General features: G+C 41.2%; 1 protein-coding gene across 1 annotated transcript in view; it reads left to right on the forward strand.

Annotated features, from left to right (window-relative positions):
- The window catches only part of TTC3 (tetratricopeptide repeat domain 3), a 129,167-nt gene that overhangs the window by 88,516 nt on the left and 17,979 nt on the right, over window positions 1–22,672 (forward strand). Inside the window, exons 33-38 of the mRNA XM_049874840.1 lie at window positions 5,596–6,646; window positions 8,016–8,081; window positions 10,047–10,196; window positions 15,875–16,014; window positions 20,986–21,054; window positions 22,291–22,387. Of these exons, the coding sequence (XP_049730797.1) occupies window positions 5,596–6,646; window positions 8,016–8,081; window positions 10,047–10,196; window positions 15,875–16,014; window positions 20,986–21,054; window positions 22,291–22,387 (1,573 nt within the window). The remainder of the gene's footprint in view (window positions 1–5,595; window positions 6,647–8,015; window positions 8,082–10,046; window positions 10,197–15,874; window positions 16,015–20,985; window positions 21,055–22,290; window positions 22,388–22,672) is intronic.

Here is a 22,672-nt window from a genome sequence, read left to right on the forward strand (position 1 = left end):
GTAGTATTTTGTAATTTTCTTTGTATAGGTCTTTTATATCCCTGGTTAAATTTATTCCCAAGTATTTTATTTTTTAGGGGCTATTTTTTTTTTTTTATAACTGGTATTATTTTCCTGATTTCCTTTTTATCGCTCTCTTTATTGGTGTGTAGGAATCCAACTAATTTTTGTATATTGATCTTCTATCCTGCTACTCTGCTGAATCTTTCTATTAGTTGCAGTAGTTTTCTTGTGGAATCTTTTGGGTTTTCTATGTATACTATCATAGCATCTGCAAATAGGGGCAGTTTAACTTCTTCGTTACCAATTTGGATGCCCTTTATTTATTTTCTTTTTTTTAAAAAAAATTTTTATTGTCCTTTAAGTGAAAGTTTACAAATCAAGTCAGTCTCTCATACAAAACCTTATATATACCTTGCTAAGTACTCCTAGTTGCTCCCCCTCAAGGAGACAGCACACTTCTTCTCTCCACCCTGTATTTCCGTGTCCATTCAGCCAGCTTCTATCTCCCTCGGCCTTCACATCTCACCTCCAGACAGGAGCTATACACATAGTCTCATGTGTCTACTTGATCCAAGAAGCTCACTCCTTACCAGCATCATTTTCTATCTAGTAGTCCAGTCCAATTCCTGTCTGAAGAGTTGGCTATGGGAATGGTTCCTGTCTTGGGCTAACAAGGTCTGGGGACTATGACCTCCAGCGTCCTTCTAGCCTCAGTCAGACCATTAAGTCTGGTCTTTTATGAGAATTTGAGACCTGCATCCCAGTGCTCTCCTGCTCCTTCAGGGATTCTCTGTTGTGTTCCCTGTCATGGCAGTCATCGATTGTAGCTGGCACCATCTAGCTCTTCTGGTCTCAGGCTAATGTAGTCTCTGATTTATGTGGCCTATTTATTCTGACTCTTGGGCTCATACTTACCTTGTATCTTCGGTGTTCTTCATTCTCCTTTGCTCCAGGTGGGTTGAGACCAATTGATGCATTTTAGATGGCTGCTTTCCAGCATTTAAGACTCCAGACGTCACTCTCCAAAATGAGATGCAGAATGTTTTCTTAATAGATTTTATTATGCCAGTTAATTTAGATGTCTCCTGAAACCATGGTCCCCGAACACCCTCCCCTGCAATGCTGGCCTTCGAAGCGTTCAGTTTATTCAGGAAACTTCTTCGCTTTTGGTTTAATCCAGTTGTGCTGACCTCTCCTGTATTGTGTGTTGTCCTTCCTTTCACCTTAATTAGTTTTTGTCTGCTATCTAATTAGTGAACCCCCCTCTGCCTCTCTCCCTCCCTCTCCCCTCCTGTAACCATCAAAGAATATTTTCTTCTCTGTTTAAACTATTTCTCGAATTCTTATAATAGTGGTCTCATACAATATTTGTCCTTTTGCAACTGACAAGTTTCATTCAGCATAATGCCTTCCAGATTCCTCCATGTTATGAAATGTTTCACAGATTTGTCATTGTTCTTTATCAATGTATAGTATTCCATTGTGTGAATATACCATAATTTATTTATCCATTCATCCGTTGATGGGCACCTTGGTTGCCTCCATCTTTTTGCTATTGTAAACAGTGCTGTAATGAACATGGGTGTGCACATATCTGTTTGTGTGAAGGCTCTTTTCTAGGATATATTCCAAGGAGTGAGATTGCTGGATCGTACGGTAGTTACTATTTCTAGCTTTTTAAGGAAGCACCAAATCGATGTCCAAAGTGGTTGTACCATTTTACATTCCCAACAGCAGTGTATAAGTGTTCCAGTCTCTCCACAACTTCTCCAACATTTATTATTTTGGATTGTTTTGGATTAATGCCAGCCTCGTTAGAATGAGATGGAATCTTATTGTAGTTTAGATTTACATTTTTCTAATAGCTAATGATCTTGAGCATGTATCTATTAGCTACGTGACTGTTTTCTTTAGTGAAGTGTCTGTTCATATCCTTTGACCATTTTTTAATTGGGTTATTTGTCTTTTTGTAGTTGAGTTTTTGCAGCAACATGTAGATTTTAGAGATTAGCCGCTGATTGGAAATGCCATAGCTAAAAACTTTTTCCTAGTCTGTAGGTAATCTTTTTACTCTTTTAGTGAAGCCTATGGATGAGCATAGGTGTTTAACTTTTATTCCTAAGTATTTTATCTTCTTAGGGGCTATTGTAAATGGTACTGATTTGGCATATTTCTTTTTCTTGCCTTATTGCTCTAGCTAGGACTTCCAGCACAATGTTAAATAGAAGTGGTGATAAAGGGCATCCTTGTCTTGGTAATGTTCTCTCGGGGAATGGTTTCAGCCTCTCTCTCCATGAAGAATGATGTTGGCTGTTGGTTTTCCATAAATGCCCTTTAATATGTTTAGAAATTTCCCTTCTATACCTATTTTATTCAGAGTTTTTATCAGGAATGGGTGTTGGACTTTGTCGAATGCCATTTCTGCATCGATTGAGATGATACTGTAAGTTTTTTTTTCTTTCCTTTTATTTATGTGGTGGATTACATTGATTGATTTTCTGATGTTGAACCTTCCTTACATAGCTGGTAGGAATCCTACTTGGTCATGGTGTGTTACTTTTTGAGGTAATGCTGAATTCTATTGGCTAGAGATATTAGTCTGTAATTTTTTTATTTTGTGGTGTCTTTGCCTGGTTTTGGTATCAGGGTTATGCTGGTACTCATCCATAATTTTGTCATTCCTTCTATTTTCCTCACATGCGTCATTCCTTTCTAGTCTAGTTTTATACTTTTGCATCCCTCTTCATGGTTTTTCTTTACAGTTGAAGTGCTGAGCAAATCATATTTCTAGAGAACTCTATGGAAACAGCCATCAAACTACACTCGTACTTCTTCTTAAAATATGATAGACTTTGCTTCTAGCTTCCAAAACTGGAGCTGAAATGTGTAGTTTTCAGTAGCTTGCCTCTTAAAGAATTTATTACCATTGTATGTGAGAAGAAGTTAAGCAACTTCATGAGAAAAAAATAGTTTCATTTGTTTATATTTTGAAATAGAATTTTATAGTAAGAGAAAGCCAAGAAATTACACGAAGTTACCCCTCCAAACATAATTCCTTCTTTGAATTTTTGGAAGTAAATATGCAGTGGCTTAAGAATGATGGTTCCTTTTACTGGCCAATGGATGAAAGAAAGAAAAGTGAAACCAAACTTGTATATGAAAGCATGGAGTAGAAGAAACATTGCACAGAAAATCAGGAATACTGTGATAACTGCTGCAGTTTAACCTTTTCTTTACTTAGTATTCTTGCCATAAAACACTGAGTTTTGAAGAAATTTTACCTGGGCTATTTTGGACCCAATAGTTTATCTTATAGAAACTACTTTTCAAAGGTACAAAAGTACCTTTACATTTCAGATAGCATTAATTATAAAAATCTTATTCATAATATGGTCATAGTACCATCTCTCTTTGAGTTAGTCAGCCTTTGTTAAGTTCAATTCCGGTTTTTGCTTGATACTATGAAAAATCCATTGCCAATTAGCCAGTGGAAAAACTAGAGTTCTTTTTCTTTGAAAAAATTTTTTCTGATTATAAAAGTGTTAATACAGATTATTACGTAAATTAAAAAATAAAATATAAAGGAAGAATTATGCATAATTCTACCACTGAGGTATTGTTCTTCTCCGTTGCTGTCAATTCTGACTCATGGCAACCCCATGTGTAAAAGAGTAGAACTGCTCCGTAGGATTTTCTTCAGAATTGACTCAGTGGCCACGGATTTTTTTTTTTTTTTTTTTTTAAGTCTTAGCAGAAGCAGATTCCCAGGCCCTTTTCTTCATTGTACCACAGGGTAGGGTCGAACAGCCAACTTATAGGTTAGCAGTTGAGCGCAAACCATTTACCACCTAGGGACTTCACCAGGGCAACACCACAGTTACTTTTGGGTGTGTCTCTTTTCAGACTTTTTAAATGCGTGTGTGTAAAACATTTTTCTTAATTTACAAACCGTGATTTTACTATATGTTTGGTCTCGTCGTTTGCCTTTTTCACCTAAACAAGCCCAGTATGTTTTTTTATATTCTTTAGAATCACAACATTTATTAGCTGCTTGGTAATCATCCCATGAGTCTTCATGATAATTTATGTTCCTGACTCCCTTTTGTTGTTAAATACCTCACTGCTGAATTACTGAGAGTAGTTTCCTTTCATGTGGTGTCTGGCTTTAGTTAAGACATTTTTAAGTATTTTAGTCCAAATAAAAAGCTTTGTTTTTCAATACTGCTCATTAGTATTCGTTATGGAGAGCAAAACTACACAGTCTTACAAATACTTCATCTTTTAAAGCACCAAGTCTGCATCCAGCATTCATTGATCAGCCTCCTCTTGCAGATGACAGCTCAGCACTGACTGGAAAGGGCTGTCTTGGGGGCCGCTGGTATAGCCAGTGTTACCTACATCAGACCTCCCGGCCTCAGTTGTTACTGTTCCCGAGACTACGGTGCTTTATTTGTTTTTTAACCTTATCTTCCCTGGACCCCCTCTGCTTTCAAATGTCTCTTTAAAAGTGAAATTTGATTTAAAGCAAAGCCGTGTTAGACCTCCTAGCTCACAGAACAACCTGTGTGCAGAGTTAGTTCCATGGGCTCACATCAGTCGCAGAAATTATTCTAAGTGAAAGCCATTCATCATAAAACACATGAAGAGAAATTGTTTGATTACTTTTAAGTAGAGCAGTCAGGCTGACACAGAGGAGTGGCATTTGGTCTCTGTGCCTCAGAATATTAATTGTTTACATAAAGGTTAATCATTTTAATTGTCATATCCATTTATTTGCAGCAGCTCTGCACAAATGTTGCTTTCTTTTACTTTAAAGAAGAGTTGTTTTGCCTCCCTTCTAAATAAGTTGCCCTCCTTGTTAATGTTAATTTACTTAGAAAGTCCCATAGAGACTTTTACCCTTGAAAAAGCCTTCTTAGTGGTACCTGGTCTGTCCCTCTTGCTAGTTATAGCACGGTTACAGACTGAATACAAAAATCAGGTAGAAAGAAGCCTCTTTGAGTCCAATGCAAGAATGGGAAAAGAAAACAGACCCAGAACTGGACTGAAAAAAGCCTGTCCAGAACGGGAGGCAGATTTGGGGATGGGCCCATTACTGTGGGTCTGGATCTTGATGAGACGATTACATGCAGTACCCTCTGGATCACTGCACATTCCTAAACGGAAGAGTTGTAATAGATTTAGATTCAATTTGATTTCATCTTCTCATTTGAGATTTGACTTCATCTTCTCATTTGCCATTCCTGTGACTTAAAATTTCCTTTTTCTTAGGTTTTCTGCTTATTCATTGCTTTTATAATTATGTTGTTGAAAGTTAAAAAAAAAAAAAATAGCTTTTTATCCCCTTTTGTTTTCTTCCTAAAAATTTTAAAAGATTTTCTAAGGAGTAGATAAAATTTTGTTTATACTATCATTAATTGTAGTTGACCTTACTCAGATATTTCATATGAGTACACCGTTTTTGTTGGGGAAAGGCTGAGATCAGTGAGAAGTGAAATAATATTTTGTTTTGGGAGAATAAACATTTCTTCCAAATAGATATGTACAAATAGTTCCTAATAGTAACTCATGTAATTATACATTTTTTTCAAGTTACTTCTCTCAGTATTTGGAGGACAACGGCCCCTTGGACGTGAGACACAGAGTATTCTCCGATGAGTATCGGTTTTACCCAGAAGAAACTCGACAGATAGTACAGAAGGCAGGAGGTCTGAAACAGTTTCTCCTGCGATGTCCTCGTTTCGTTGTGATTGACAACTGCATCGCACTGAGGACAGGCTCATCACGGAGCAAGGGGAAGAGAAAGAAGAAGGGCATTAAGGAAGAAGTAGACGAAATTTCAAGCATAGATGATAAGACCTATTTACCATTTTTTCTGCCTCTAAACCCAGACGCTAAGGAATTTATACCAGAGTCAGGTGTATCTTCAGCTCCAGTTTCTGAGAATATGGTGCCTGAACCAGCGTCTGCCGATTCTCCCAGCTCAGCTTACGAAGATATGGAGCCTGAACTGGCCTCTGGCGGTGTTTCCATACCTGTTGCTGAGGATGGGGAGCCCAAATGGATCTTTTCTGATTCTCCCCAGCTAGTCTCTGAGAGTGCAGATCATGCTCTAGTCCCCTGTCATTCAGCCACACCAGTGTCTGAGGATGTGAACCCAACCTACTGGGGTCAACCCCAGATGGTCACAGGCTACTGCACATACCTTCCTTTCCAGGGCTTTGACATCACAAAGACACCACCAGCATTCGTAAATGTGCTGTCAGGTTTGCCACGGTACGCTGGTATATATACACCTTTGGGCACAATTTCTGAGTATCAGCTGCAAAACGCAATTCCAGTGGTAACATCTTTCATTGCCCACGATAGGCCAGACCCCAGTGCAGCTGCTTATTTTGAGGGTTATTGTGTGAATGCTGAGAGTGCTTCTGGTAGTCAGATCGCCTCCGAAACACAAGTCCTTCAGGGCTCTCTGGGAACATCACTGCAGTCACACAGCAGCCTGGGTGATGCTGATACAGCCCTCAAGGAGTCCGGCAGAAATGATGGTCACTATGGAAAGTCTGCCAGCAAGGGGGAAGGAGGCAGAATCAGGACGAGGGCAGCGACAGCTCACCCACCTACACAGATGGCTGCTGTGCAGGTAAGAGTTAAGTAGGAAAAATTCTTAATGCTGCAGTGAAGTTTTTCTTTTCATCTTTCATTGCCATTATATTTAGTATCCTTAAAAACTACTAGCTTTATAATGGTTACTGAACCTTTGTCTGAAGATGTTTTAAAAATATGAACCCTTTTGTGGGGCATGACAGGTAATCTTATCAGAAAGAAAAGTGGGATCCAGTAAATAATAATCTTCTTACTGGAGGAACCCTGAGACTGTCGCCCTAAGATGCCCTGACCTGGGAACTGAAGCTGCTCCCAGAGGTCACCTTTCAGACAAATAATAGATTGGCTTCTAAAATAAACACTATCACCCACGAATACTGGGCTCCCTTAAATAATCAACTCTATGAAAGCAAACAGTCAACATTTACCCTAAAACAAAGATGAGAAGCTAAGGAGGGGCAGGCAAGCTAGATTAATGGAAACAGAACAAACATTCAGCAAGTGATGAGAATGTTGACACATTGCAAAAAATGTAACCAGTGCCATGGAACAATTTGTATAGGAATTGTTAAAGGGACCCTGATACGTAAACTTTTGCCTAAAACACGGTAAAATATTAAAAGATAATAATACTGTTCTTCTCTGCCCAAGTTCCACACCCATTGAGAAATAAGACAAAGGGGTCAGCAGATGGCGCTAAAACACCACCTGAGTCGTTAATAGAGGCGCGGTGGGGGATGTGGCGTGTATCTGTTGAAAAGTGCATGTCCTAACAGTGAACCCCACGTCACACACGCTTACCCACAGTTAGAGCGTGCTGGGAGTCTGCTCATAAGACTTAATTGCATGGAGGAGGAAGGGAAACCATTCCTCCGTGCAGGCAGCCAGCTCCCAAGAGGAAGAAAAAGGAAGAGCCTGGACTACACAGGCCTGTTTCTCCTACAAAGCAGGGGAGGGGTGAGGGAGTTAAAAGCCCCTGCCAGATGGAGGGAAACGTGAGGGATGGGTCTAAGACTTCCTTCCTCTCAAGCATAAGAATGAATTGAGGTTCTTCCATAGTTGCATTTGCCTTTACAGGGCCTAAATTCATTAAACCCTTTTCCTCCCTCCTCATTGACGTTTCCCATTTTCTAGGGAGCTTTGAAAAAGTATGCTGAAGAGTTACTGAATCAAAACTGTTTGGCGTCATACCGATTCTGATACTAAAATAAATTCTAGTAATAAAATATGCCTGACACAGATGTTTGTAGAAAGCATGGAACATGGTTTAAATTGGTCAAAAAAAAAGAATTCTAAATTTTAAATTTAATTTTAAAATGTTCTTACGTGATGGATTTATTTCACTAGAGCATTTATCAGAGACACACTGACATTCGGCATGCATTTTTTGTTTGTGTGCCCCACAGGTGTCCTGTAGTGTAACAGACCAGGAGGTCAATACAGAGCCATATGGACGTTTTGAGGCAAGGCCGGTAAGTCAGAATTGTCATAAACTGTTTAAAGGTACAGGTGATGAACCAGAACTATTTTGGAGCCAGCTAATCCCATACAGAGTGATCATAGAATGAGCTTTAGAACAGAAAGAGAAAACTTGTTTTTATTGTCGAAATTTGGGAAGGGGCAGATGAAAAACGTAATTTTTTTCTAGCTTATTTATTTCAAAGTATAATGGCTTTACTGTTTTCACTGGTATAATGAGCATGTATTAATAAATAAGAGCTTATTCGTATGAATAACACAGGAAAGTATTACAAAGACCTTCACCACTTTAAGAATGGTTCAATTAGAAAATCTATTAATGTAATTTATTGGGTTAATATGTCATAAGAGAAAAATTATTTGATTAACTCCATAGTTGCTAAAAAGAATGTGTACCTGGAAAATCCAAAATGATCAACTGAAAACCTAGGCAAAGATGTAATAGAATTCAGAAAGGTGATTGATACAGTAAATAGAACTTCCATATACAACCAACAACCTGTTAGGAAGTATCTTAGAAGAAAAGATTCCACAATAAACTGCATGGCAAAAATGTGTGTGTTTATATACATATGTTGTTGTTAGGTGCTGTCAAGTTGGTTCCAACTCATAGCAACCCTGTGTACAACAGAACGAAACACTGCCGGTCCCGCACCATCCTCGCCATCATTGCCATGCTTGAGCTCATTGTTGCAGCCACTGTGTCAGTCTGTCTGTCTCGTTGAGGGTTTTCTACTTTTTTGCTGACTCGTTACCAACCATGATGTCTTTGTTCAGGGACTGGTCTCCTGATAACATGTCTAAAAATGAGACGAAGTCTCACGATCCAGTCCTCCCTACAGACACAAGTGTGACTGCTCATAGCCTGAGCAGTGTGAAACAGCATAGTTGCTGTTTTGTTTTTTTTTAAAAGCTGGTCCATGAGACAGTTATATAACTGAAAACAATTCACTGATAATATTTTAACTTGTCTTTTTGAAGTAATCTGCAGCTTTCCATTTGAAACACTTAAAATGAGGGCCAAAGTTAACATGTTCTGTTACTTGATGCTGCATGTACATAATAATGTGTAGTTTTTTAAACCTAATAAACAGTTCTTAGGGTTAATTGTGGAGAATAACATTCAAATCAAACTGTTGTTCTAATACTGAACCCTCCCAATACCACTAAATATTCAGAAGTGAAGTTGGAGTTGGCAGTAAAAATACAGATTGAATTCCAATAATATGAATAATTGTACAGTCAGGTACTGCATGACATCCATTCAGGCATGGTCCCCACCGCCTCCCAAGTTTGCCTTGTAGATGCACAACCACGGCAGTGCTGCTTTTCTGGGTGCAGCGGGGCTCAGAGAGGCTGGAGCGGCCACGGGACGGAATTTCTGAGGCAGGGGAGAGGATGGGCCCCTGACCTTCCCTGAGGGGCTTGGTGAACAATGAAGGGCCAGCAGAGACACCAGGAGTACTACAAGTTCGTGCTGCTGCAGGTGCTCTGCTCTGGTGCTGCTGCTCATCCCCCCAAGGCTGGACAGAGGCAAAGACAGGGACAAGGACACCAGGTACTGCACAGGCCTCCAGGGCAGCCTGGGAGTGCAGAGCCTGGAGGCGGCGGCACGGCCCACTGCTGAAGAAGGCACGGGCAAGTCCCCTCGTCCCTTGGGCAACCTCGGTGATGCCGTCAGGGAGGCGGTGTGTATAGTATGGTGTTTGCACAACGTCCAAATCACATGACACCCTCTCTTAGACATTCAGCGACATGTGACTGTATTTAAACAACAGCTGACTTTGCTAACCAGTACTTAAAAAAAAGTACTTAGGGGTTTTTAATTCTTGGATTATTGTGGCATTTCCCTTGTAAATTTTCGTCTGCCTTTTATTTATCTTAAGAGAGCTCAGAACAAGATCAGAAAGAGGCATTTTTAACTATTTTTAATAGATAATTTTGTAATTTACTTTTAGGGGGATATTTCAAGGTTCGAAAAAGAATACAGAAAACTACAAGTGCAGCTTGAGGATGCATATGAAAAGTATGAAAAGACAAGATTCGATGGCTTAGCAGAGATCAGGGACCTGGAAGCAATGGTGAAAAGGAGCTCAGAACAATGCCAGGTAATCCTCTCTGAGACCTCTCTTCAATTGTGCATGGTATAATTAGGAGATACAAATATAATTTTGCTTGTTTAAGCCTCAATTAGCTGAACTTCTGCACTGTGGACTAAACAAAGGATTCTTTCTCAGTTTTGCCTATTTCAAGTTTCTCTGTCACATACTGAAGTGACAGGGCTGGTTTTTTGTTTTTGTTTTTTTGCTTTTTGAGGTGTTTCAGAACCTCTACAAGTTGCCTGATAAGAAAGCTAAAAGGGCTGTAAATCTGGGTTTCCATTCTCCTGTGTAATTCAGTTTACTTAGTTAACTAAAACTCTTTTATGGTAACTAGGCTCCTAGTTAAAGTCTTTATCTCGAGAGGCAGTGTGACATCCATCAGTGGCTCTGAGTGTGAGCTCTGGAGTCAGACTGGCTGGCTGGGTCCAAATCCAGGCTGGGTTCTGTTCTAGTTCCAATCTTGGGCAGGCTACTTCTCTGTGCTTTAATATGTCACCTGGAAAACTAGGGTAATGATTTTTATTTTGTAAGGTTATCGTAAGGATTAAATAAGTTAACACTTACAAAGTACTCAGAACTGCCCTGGCACATAGTAAGAGCTCAGTGAGTATTGGCTGCCGCTGTTATTGTTACTGCTATTGTTTTCATCATCATCTTCATCTTTCTCCCAAGAAGTGTAAGAAGAACACACAAAGCTTAGGTACACTAGAGTTGTAGTTACCCAGAGCATCTCATTTGAATCTCCTGATCTTGAGTTCCATTAAGGTTGATTATCAGTTACATATAACTGACTTCGGAGTAATTATTGCCAAGGCCAGATTAAATTAATGGAAATAGAGAAGTTAGGAAATCATGGTCTCTTTTTCAAAAACATCTGCCTCTGTTCAGAGTGATAACAAAGGGTTATGAGTCCATTTAAGAAAGGAAGAATTTTTTCCAGAAATCTAGATCAGTGTATAAAGAGAAGAGAATTGGCTTAACAGGACCTTAATTAAGAAACCCATTTGTTAGGATTTAAATATATCCAAAAGGAAAAGGGTCAATTCACAAAAGTAACTGTGGAAACACTGCTCAGAACTTGCCTATACTCAGGATGGGACTGGGGAGATTTGAAGGCTGAGAAGAGTTGGATGGAAATAGAGACTTTCTACTCAGTTGCCTGGTTTGATGAGGACTCCTGGTTGGAAAAGGGAAAAAGAACAAAAATAAAACCCTACTTAGCACAATGACACATGGAACACAGGTTTGAATAAGCCACTTTCAGGGTTAAGCAAAATAAAATATTTTTATAAACTTTGTATTGGGAAAGTTCTGTTTTAATAAACCCAAATGGGATACCTGTGGTCACCTGGGAGTCCCTGGGTGGCGTAGACAGTTAAGTGCTCAACGGCTAGCTGAAAGATTAGCAGTTCGAACCCACCCAGAGGCACCTGACAATCTGCTTCTGAAATGTCAAAGCCTTAAAAGCCCGGTGGAGCACAGTTCTACTCTGCACACATAGTGTCGCCGTGAGTCGCAGTCAACTCGATGGCAACTAACGACGACTGGCCACCTGATTTAGTGGCAAGGGTGCTTTTGGGGACACAGTCACTTACAGTGGGCATCCAGCATGGGAGGTTTATTTCTGCCTGGCCAAGGCTTTTGCAGCTTTATAACTTGCTCATATGACCAGGCCCTTCATTTGTACAGTTGACTGAGAAGCCTATTGCAAACAAAGCCCCCAGGCAGGAGCCTGTAGGAACAGGCTCCTGTTATACTTTCTGAACTTGGTAAGGCTCTGCGTCTGGTTTCATGCGGTGGTACTCAAGAGTGTAGTCATTGTGTGAAGGACAGCTGGTCCCCTGGATTACAGGCCTGTTAGGTTCTTAGACTTCCATGTAAAATGTATGCCTGTTTCCACTCAGGATAAATTGCTAATCTGAGTTCTTTAGGTTGGTGCCTACACAAGAGCAGATGAGATTTATCCATGGTCACTCCTTACTAGTTACAAACAATTATGGTCATAATTAGCTTGTGGAGAACCTTTGACAAACATAACAAATATTTTGGGGCTTTTATTGATTCTTTCTCAGACTCTGTAGATCACTGAGGTTTTGAGCTCACCAACTTTTACTTTGAAGTTACTTGATACATTTGGATGTACTAGATGACGCCCTACACCCCATCCCTGCACCCTCTTCTGAGGAATGGAAAGATGGGCAAGCAGCAGAAAATAAGAAGCCAGGCATTAGGATCAGACTGCATGGCTTAACTCCCAGCACCACCACTTAATAGCAACTCATAGCGACTCCATATGACAGAGTAGAAGTGCCCCATAAAGTTTCCTAGGGTGTAACCTTTACAGAAGGAGCCCTGGTGGTGCAGTGGTTAAGCCCTTGGATGCTAACCGAAAGGTTGGTCGTTCAAACCCACTAGCCACTCCACAGGAGAAAGATGTGGCAGTCTGCTTCTGTAAAGATGACAGCATTGAAGATCCTATGGGGCAGTTCTGTTCTGTCCTACAGTGTTGCTATGAATCGGAATCGACCACACAATAATGGATAATCTTTACAGATGGCAAAAATACTTACTTTGGAACAAAGTTGAGGTGTAAAAAAAAAAGAGGTATGAAAATAAATTTTTTTCTGCTTGAAAAAAAGACCATCAGAAAGTGTTTATAATTAGGTCAGTAAACTGAGTATAGAAGCCTGTTCTTTCTTTCAATTTCTGGCGTTTGGAAGAGAAGGGCTCAGGAGATCATTGTGTTCTGTGCAGTCAGAGACAAGTTCTTGATAGCTGACAGGATTACCATTGTGAGGCAGCTAAGTCATTAAAGGATGGTTAGTGCAAATAGATGAACTCATGTAACTTCAGTGCTGAGCTATGAATAGGTAGTGTGTAATACTCTGTGCCTTTTGATACCTGAACTCCTTTAGGTACTTGTTGCCAAGTAGGTTCTTATGCCCCAGCATAACCTTGTAGTTGCACGTAATCTCCCGGCCAAAGGGTGAAGTCACTGGCTCAGAATAGAAGCCCCAGATAGGCAGAAACAAGGTTGACTTGGCTGCCGGCAGCAAGGCAGGCAGATCAGCATGGGCCATGGCAGTGGAACTGAACTAGAGAGGATGCAGGATTGTGTAAGTTGGTGGGCATGGCACTGAGCTCAGTCATAGGAATGACTCGACAAATTCGGGAGCGGCAAGGTTTCAGGCAAGGCAGGTGTGAGCAGGGCTGGTCCCCGTGCTCTTCTGCCTGAGAACAGTTCGCCTGGGCATTTCAAATCTGGTAGGGCTCTGAAATCTTACAGTACTTTGACCGGTTAGCACATCTGCCTCCGAGGAACACTGAAAACCTTGGTGTCTAAAGCTAAAGAGGGAGAAATGTCCTCAAAGTCAGTGTAGCATTTGGCACGACCATCCTGAGGGAGAAGGTGCCGCCTTGCTGTAGCCAAACTTCGTCCTCAGTGCTTTAGTCACTGGTCAACCTAACAGGAAGTTCAGGCTCCAGGGAACCTGTCAGGAGGTGAAACATTTAAAATTTCCCTAAAGCAAGTATGAAAAGTCAGGATTTCATTAAGCAGTCATTGGTAACAGTAGAATTTCAACCTGGAAAATACTTGTAGCTGGTTGTTTATTTTAAATATTGCTCTGGTTCTCTGATTAGTATTTAAATTAATTATTAGAAGTATTAATATGGAGACTGTTTTACTTACAAGACCAAACCCACTGCTGTAGAGTCGACTCCGGCTCCTAACGACCCTAGAGGACAGAGTATGACTGCTCCATCTTTCTCCGCAGAGAGGCTGGTGTATTCACACCACCTACTTTCTGGCTGAGTGCTTAACCACTGCACCACCAGGGCTTCTTGTTTTACTTAAAATGACTGATATTTACAAGTATGTGCCCCCACCCAAACCCTTGTTATCATTGAATGGGCGGTACTTTGAAAAGGACATGAAAACTTTTAAAGAATTTTGTTGGTTCGGAAGAAGTTTCCAAAAGCAGCAACTGGTAGAAGGAAATAGAGAGGGCTGGGTCTCAAGAGGTGTGGTGCCCAGCCTCCCAGAGGACGGGTAAATAACACTGCCTTAAAACACCGTCCTTGTTTTCTCCTTGTCACAGAGCCTGAAATGCTGGCAGGTATCTCAAACCCAAATGCCTTCAATGGCCAGGCCATAGGCATCATGTACGTATTTTGAAAAGCAAACAGAAACTTGCCAAATAAATACGTATGCACACTGCCTCTATGTTAAAGACTCAAGCTCAAATTGAAGGGGGCCTTCCGAATGGCTTCCTATAATCAGGTACACTTGGTGACTAGAGACGTGAAGGCAAAGGGAGGAAGCCATTCTGAAGTATGGGCTCCTTGGGAATTGGGCATGCTCCCCCAGTTGCAATGCTTGAGTCAAGGGTCCAGTGAAATCTGAGGGTGTTGAGGGGGCACAGGTCCCCAGAGGATGGGACAGAGTGCAGAAAGGGAGATGCGAAGCAGCTAAGGATAGACATGCTTTGTTTCAAAACTGTGTGTCAGAGGAAATTCTTAATTTTCCTCCTCATCTTCCCTGAGCACGTCTTTGCTCCCAGAGCCCAGACGAAGACTCTTTCTTCTACGTTTCAGACGTATTCTAGCTAAATAGGCTCTCGTGGGTTTCAGACGTGGTTTTTTGTGGGGAAACGTATTCCAGGTTATAACATCTAACTTGTGAATGAACTTTTAGATTCTAATACATTAATAGGGTAGGAGCTGCCTGTGTTGGAAAAGAGTTAATTTGGGGGGTAAAACCACAACCGACTTGATGGTGTGCTATTTGGTGTAAGGTAAATAAAGTTTTGCCTATTAGAAGCACATATAATGTGTAAATAAGCATGGCTTACAATTATATCTTTCTTTAATTTGAATTCTTTAATACAGTCTTTTTTTTTTTTTTTCCTTTGATTTGTAGTCTTGAGAAACACTTGGAAATTTCCGCTCTGTCCCTGTCAAAAAATGATTGCAAGGTCAAAATCGAGTTCTTACATGTATTTTATTTTGTTTATCCATAGATTTACTTTATTTAAACATCCATATCTAGGCCAGTTTCCCCATCTCTTTTCCTCTGCTTGCCCCCCTCCCCCAACTTAGTGACCCACTGCCTTCAGGTCGATTTTGACTCATGGCGTCCAGGTGGCTTACAAGGCCCTACACAGCTTGCTCCCTAACAGCCTCATCTGCCATTCTTTCTGCCCTGTCTTCCATTCTTACACCTTGTGCTCCAGCCACATAGCACCTCTTGTCCAAACATACCTTACGCTTTTCTTCTACCTTGCTGTTCCCACTGCTTGGAACCCATTCTCCATGTGGCAGAGTCATCTTTGAAGACTGAGATCAAGTAAAAAAAAAAATTTTTTTTTTTTAAGAAAATCACTGATTTGAGAAGCCCTTCCCAACTCCCAAGTGGTCTAACATTCCGTCTGTCTGTTCTTGTTTGTGGTCATGGCTGCCTCCCCTCCAGGCTGATTCCTGAGGGCAGAGGCCATGTACTGGGTGTCTTTTATCCCAGACCTTAGCAGTGGGACCATAGCCTGGCCCAGAGTACAGCTCAGTAAGTGCTTCACTGAACTCAAGTCGTTTCATCTGTCAGAATTCTATCCGTTTAACCTTTCAAGCTTGTTTTCTTTTTTAGTAAATCTTGCCATTCATTTAAGTACTTTCTAAAATGTCTTCAGGCCTCAAAGACGGAATTAGAGTCATTCATCCAGGATTTGGAAAAAGAAACTAAAAAATGGCAACAGGAGAGAAAAGAAACTCAAGAAAAACTAAAAGCACTGAAGAAGAAAGTCAAAAGGCTTTCCAATGCCAGTGAAACGTAAGTAACAGTCAAAAGGCAACAGTTGTTATTGCTTTTAAGAAAAAGATTTTGGTTTTGTTTTTTTTTTTTTTTTTGGTTATTTTAATATTTCTGATATTCATTTTCGAACTATATCAAGCAAAGTGAGAATCTACAGATAGTGTATATGATACTCCTTTCTTGCTGTTTTATCTCATTTTAAAACTCATCTTTTGGAGAATTGCCTCACCTAAAAAATTTTTCTAAACCTACTATGTTGTAAGATAAATTATATGAAAATTGGAATAGCATGGAACTGGGAATCAATAAGGACCGACTTCTTTCCAGTCCTAACACCACCCCTTCCTGTGAATGCTTCCCTTGACCCTCATTTTCTTTATCTGGAAAATGAGGGTTAGTCTGAAGTTCTTTTCAGAACTAAGATTCTGTGATGATTGGTTAACTTACAATTACGTTCATCCTGAATCTTTAAATTATTGAAGTTTGGTCCTATAGTGTGAAGGGTGTGGTACCTTCTACGGAACCTGGATATAATTGTCAAGTGGGCTGTCTTATTTATCTAGTGCTGCTATCACAGAAATACCACAAGTGTTTGGTGGGTGGGTGGCTTAACAAACAGAAATTTATTTTCTCACAGTTTAGGAGGCTAGAAGTCCGAATTCAGGGCACCAGCTCTAGGGAAAGGCTTTTCCTCTGTCAGCTCTGTGGGAAGCTCTTTGTCTCTTTTCAGCCTCTGTTCCTGGGTTCCTTGGAGATCTTCGTGTGGCGGCATCTGTCTTCCCCCACCTGTGCTTGCTTGCTTCTGTGCCTAATCTGCTCTTTTTATAACTCAGAACTGATTGGCTTAAAACACACCTACACTGATATGGCCTCATTAATAAAATAAAGAAACCCCTATTCCCAAATGGAATTAGATCCACAGGTATAGGGATTAGGATTTACAATGCATAATTTTGGGGGACACAGTTCAGCCCATAGCATTCCACTCGTATGCCCTCCAGAATTCATGTCCTTCCCGCATAGAAAACACATTCGCTCTGCCACGTCATCCTAAAGTCTTATCGCATTCCACTATCAGCTCTTTAAGTCCAGAATCTCATCTTCTGAATCATCTGAATCATCAACTCTAAGTCCAGAATCTCATCTTCTGAATCATCTGAATCATCAACTCTAAGTCCAGAATCTCATCTTCTGAATCATCTCAATCAAGTATGACTCTGGATATGTTCCATCCTGGGGCAACATTCCTCCCCTTCTATGAACCTGTAAAACCGGAATATAAGTTCTCTGCTTCCAAAGTACATTGGTGGGTTAGGCAACAAGGTAGATGTTTCCATTACAAATGGTAGAGATTGGAAGGAAAGAAGGACTCATGGGTACCAAACAAGTCTAAAACCCAGCAGAACAAATTGCATTAGCTCTCAAAGCTAAAATAACCCTCTGTTCTTTGGGACCATCTGGGTAATGGCCTGCCCTCCAGACTCTGGGCATTGGCCATGCTCTGCTGATTCTGGATGGAGGCCCTTCAGCCCTGGGCATCAGCCCCGCCTGCCTTCCAGGCCCACTGGGACAGCAACTCCCTGCCTCAGCTTTGGGTGGGCCACACTCTCCTAATCCATTTGAATGGCGACCCCACCCCCTCAGCAGGATGCCTCCGTTTTCCTGGTCCTTGGGTATGGCAGTTCCACCCCCTCAGCTTTGGGTGGCACCTCCATCCTCTTGGCCCACCTAAGTGGCAACTGCACACTCCAGAACCAAGGTGGTAGAGATATGACTCTTTGAAGCCTAGGAGGCAGTTTTCCCACCCTTTGAAATGGAGGCAGCCCTCCCCACCATGGTCCCTCCACCAGTTCTGCTGATCTCTGAACTGTTCCCAGGATGGTGCCTGCCATTTCTTTGAGGACATTGGATATTTGCAGCCAAGTCACTCCATTGGCCCATTTCCTGCCTGTAGAATTCCAGGAGGGAGGCACTTGCCTTCGTTTTGTACTGTCTCTGTCCCTTTCTGCTGCCGTGGCTGAGCAGATACATCAGTCACAGGCTTAATCTCTTGAGCAAAAGATTGAGCAGCCACACCATTGGTGAAAGTTTTTCTAGGACACTTTTCCTTAGTTTGTACAACATAGTTTTCCAAATCTTTTAAGTTCTGGTTTCGTTTTGCACTGTTTATTTTTAAGTCTGTCTTTTTTCTCCTGCATTCTACTATAAGCAACAAAGAGAAGCCACACTGCCCATTTAAGATCTTGCTTAGTCATTTCCTCAGCCAAATATCCAAGTTGATCACTTACAAGTTCTGCGTTCCACCAAACATTTGAACATGATTCAGACAGGTTCTTTGCCACTGCATAAAAAGCATCACCCTTCCTCCATTGTCCAGTCACGTGTTCATCATTGCCTTTTAAAGCCTCACCAGAGCACATTTAATGTCCACATTTCTAGCAGCATTCTGTTCATGGCAATAGAAGCTCTCATCGCAGCTCTCAGTTCTTTCTGCACCCTCATCAGAATTGCCCTAAATGTCTGTCATTCTACCAACAGTCTCTTCAAGGCAAACTAGGTCCTTAGTATGAAGCACACCAAAATTCCTCCAGCTTTTACCATTACCCAATTGCAAAACCACGTCCACATTTTAGGTATCTGTTAGAGTGGCACCCCGCTCCCAGTACCAAATTCTGTCTTAGTCTCTGAGTGGTGCTACAACAAAAACATCCCAGGTTGGTGGCTTTAGCAAACAAAGTTATTTTCTCACAGTTCAGGAGGCTAGAAGTCCGAATTCAGGGCACTGGCTCTAGGGAAAGGCTTTCTCTCTGTCGCTTTGGGGGAGCTCCTGTCTCTTTTCAGCCTCTGTTCCTGGGTTCCTTGGAGATCTTCGTGTGGCGGCATCTGTCTTCCCCCACCTGTGCTTGCTTGCTTCTGTGCCTAATCTGCTCTTTTTGTCTCTCTCATACCCTACACTGACTTGGCCTCATTAATAACAAACAAACCCCTATTCCTAAATGGGAATACGTCCATAGGCATAGGGGTTAGAATTTCCGACATGTATTGTTGGAGACACAATTCAATCCATAACATGGGCCGAGTTTGTTTTAAGATCTTCTGTGATCCATTCCTAACTCCCTCTCCCCTGAACAGTAATATGTTGTGTGATTCCTCTGCTGACCTGTATCAGTATCTACTGCTGCAATTAACTGCTGTTTTATTTACTCATGATCCTTCAATCTGGGCTCAGGTCGTCTGGGCAGTTCTGCTGGTCTTGCCAGTGGTCCCTCCTGTGGCTGCATTCACCTGGCGAGTGGGCCCAGCCGGGATGCTGGGGTGGCTGTGCCTGTGTTTCTCTCCATGTGGCCTCCAGATGTGACTTTTCTCTATATGGTCTCTCTATGTGGTCTCTGGCGTGATAGTCAGATTTCTTATGTGGCAGCTGTGGGCTCCCAAGAGCACAGATGGGAAAACGGCCAGGCCTTCTTAAGGTTCACACCCAGAACTGCACACATCACTTCTGCCACGTTCTGTTGCTTGAAACAAGTTGCAGCCCTGGCTCAACTTGAAGGGCTGGGAACTATACAAAGGCGTGGTTCGTTAGGGGCCCCAGGACCACACTCACCTTTCCAGGACATCGTGTTTTTTCCTTTCGCCGTGCCAAGTGATCAGTTGACTTTCACTCTGAGTCTTGTCAGGATTACATTTGGGGAACTTTCAGAAGGGTGAGGGAATACAAAACACCAGCTTAGTGTATTCACTCCCATGGCGTGTCATTTTGATTATGCTCTAAGTGGTTTAATTAATAGAACACAACTATGGAAACTACGTCTGTAAAGCTCCGCGCCTCTTAGTAGTTGCGCATGTCCAGGCTTAATCATTTTAAGTTACTAAAAAATGAAGGAATATTTATACTTATATATATATATATATATATTATATCCTCAATCCAGAAGAAAGAATTTCTTTTCTGTGCTAGCATAAAAATTAACCGTTTTTCTGAGGCATAAACTTTCATGATTTTTTTCACTTTATGAATGTATTTCTTTGCCTTTTTCTGTTACAATTTAAAGAGAAGCCATAGGCTTGTTTATAGTTTTTTCCACTTTCCAGATAAATGCTTTAGAGCTAAAGTTTTACATTTAGATTTTTAAGTAAAAGCTTAAAACATTTTGGATCTCTTTCTTAGAGAAGCACAGAAGATATGAGGATTGATTTCTTTGATGTTTCTACCCTTAGATCACACTTAGTATTCATTAAGAATGAATAGGACATAAAGAGTTCGTGATTGGTGGGATGATACAAAGCACAGGTAACTATGAAAGAAGGCAGAAATTCCATGAAAGAGCCACCCAGTATTGGATATTTAGAGGAGGGAGGAAGCGTTTTACAGAAGTTAAATGGCATTTAAACTTGTTCCTAAGTTGCCAGCAGTGGAAACTTAAGATTTGGGGCAAGCAAAGATGACTCTAAAAAGGCATCCCGGGCTAGCGCAGAAGAAAAGACAGAGCCGGTCTCCTGTATGGGGTTGTTTAAGAGTCCGAGATCTAGGTACTTTGTTTTAAAATGTTCACAGAGTTTGTGTGTGTGTTTTAAGTGGACTTTTTGTGTTTGAAAGACTAGAAAGCTATTTCCATTTTGAATGAGAACCACTGGTTATGCCAAAGATGGTCCCCCCAAATGCCTGTACTCCCTGTCTCGAGTTGTAACCATCTTGAGACACGTCCCATGAAGAGGGCTGGGATAGGGTCGCTTACACTGTAAGCCTGTGACTTAGGGGGAGGAAAAAGGAGACGTGTCCTCCAGGTGTCAGGGAAACGTGCATGTGTATTCTGAGAAAATGACCCAGAAACCTTTGCCTATTTAGATAATACTAGAAATGAAGCAAAACGTAGAAACTTATAAAGCATTTAAGAATTGTTTGCATGGGTGTGGGTGGAATTCACTGTGGTATCATGTTTGAAACACTCTTTGAAATTTAATTAAAACTTGGTGATTATGGTTTTATAGGTGTACCCAGAAAAATGATGAAAAGGATGAGGAACATGGATTACACCTGGATGAGTCCCTTGAAATCAGGCAAATTAAGCTTAAATTAATTTTTAATATCTTACTATACTTTTAATACCATAGGCACCAGCACACTAGACTTCTCTCTATATAGATATATTGCTGCATTTCTGTTAATTTTAAATAATTATGTGGGCAAGTTTCTATCTTCTTTAAATATTTTTTATTTCATGAGGTTCCAGCTTTTATTTCACATTTTCTCAGTATAAAAAAGTCCGAACTTCTTATTGTCTATATTACTCCCTTTTATTTTTTCTTGAATTAACTTGAAACTAAAATGTGTTTTAAAAGCTTTTTTCTTTTCTGTTACTTGAAATTAGAGTCTCGCTCTGCAGTGGTAGTTTGTCGCATCTTGTTGCTCTACAACTGTAGGCTCATTCAAGAATTTTTACTATGAACCTATCATAAGTTTCAGTTTAACCTTCGTTAATGGAAATAACATGTTTTCACATACTGGTAACCAGTATATTCGGTGTTAAGCGGTTGTATTGTTTTTCTCACTCAATGTCGTCCCATGTAGGCATTTCCAGGGAGTGCCTGGGTGGTGCAAACGGTGAAACGGTCGAAAGATTGGCAGTTCAGATCCACCCAGAGGCACCTCAGAAGACAGACCTGGTGATCTGCTTCTGCAAGGCCACAGCCTTGAAAACTCTATGGAGCAGTTCTACTCTGCACAGATGGGATTGCCATGAGTTGGAACAACTCGAGGGCAACTAACAACAACCATATACCCATTTCCGTTCACATCATGGCCCATGGCCTTCTTTTTTAACTACCTCTCTGTTGAAGATTTTGTGGTATTTCCACTTTTTAGCTTTTTATAAAAGCGTTGCCATGAACAGCTTCGTAGAGGTTACTTTTTTCCTTTGGATTATTTCCTTGTAGTATAGCATCAAAGTAGAATTACTGGGTTAAAGGAGGAGGAGGGCTTATAAAGTTTGTTAATGTGGTCAGATGGCACTCTACCACCCTCACAAAGACGTGCACCGGTACTGGGGCCTCGCCTGTCTCTCAGCATCCCCACCAGATTCTCACTTTCTTCTCTGATCACTGTTAGACCAAAGAGCGCTCGTGAGTCTGTGTGCTGTGGTAAACTATCAGGCACGGAGTTACTCCACCAGATGTTATGTAAGGCTTTCGGGGGGCATGATTCCAAAGCCAGCCTGGCTTCAGCCTTTATGATCTCATGGGTTGAATTGTTTTTAAGAAGTTCTTCCCCCCCCACCCCTTTTTTACTATTTGCAGAAATCCCCTTGCAAATGAGAAAGCGAAACTGGAAGAGCGTATAAAGAAAAGCAAAGAGAACTATGAAGAGGTCCATGAAAGAGCTGTGGCTGCAGAGGTGAGTCCCTGGCTGTGGTGCTCATGGCGCTTGGAGATTGACGGCGTTGCAGTATGTCCTGTGTTTGCTTTTGTGTTTTTTTAATTATTCCTGAGGTATCACAGCAGTGCTGAAGGCTGTGGAGGGTAAGGACTGTCTTTTCACCCATAACCTGGCTTCCCGAAACCACCACTCTTTTTCCTTGCCTAAATCTTTTTGGAGTCCCTGGGTAATGCAATGCTTAAGCGCTTGACGGCCAGCTGAAAGGTGGCAATTTGAACCCCCCTGAAGTGCCGAGAAAGACAG

This window comes from Elephas maximus, chromosome 2 (genome assembly GCF_024166365.1).
Source record: "Elephas maximus indicus isolate mEleMax1 chromosome 2, mEleMax1 primary haplotype, whole genome shotgun sequence".
In the NCBI taxonomy this organism is placed as follows: domain Eukaryota; kingdom Metazoa; phylum Chordata; class Mammalia; order Proboscidea; family Elephantidae; genus Elephas; species Elephas maximus.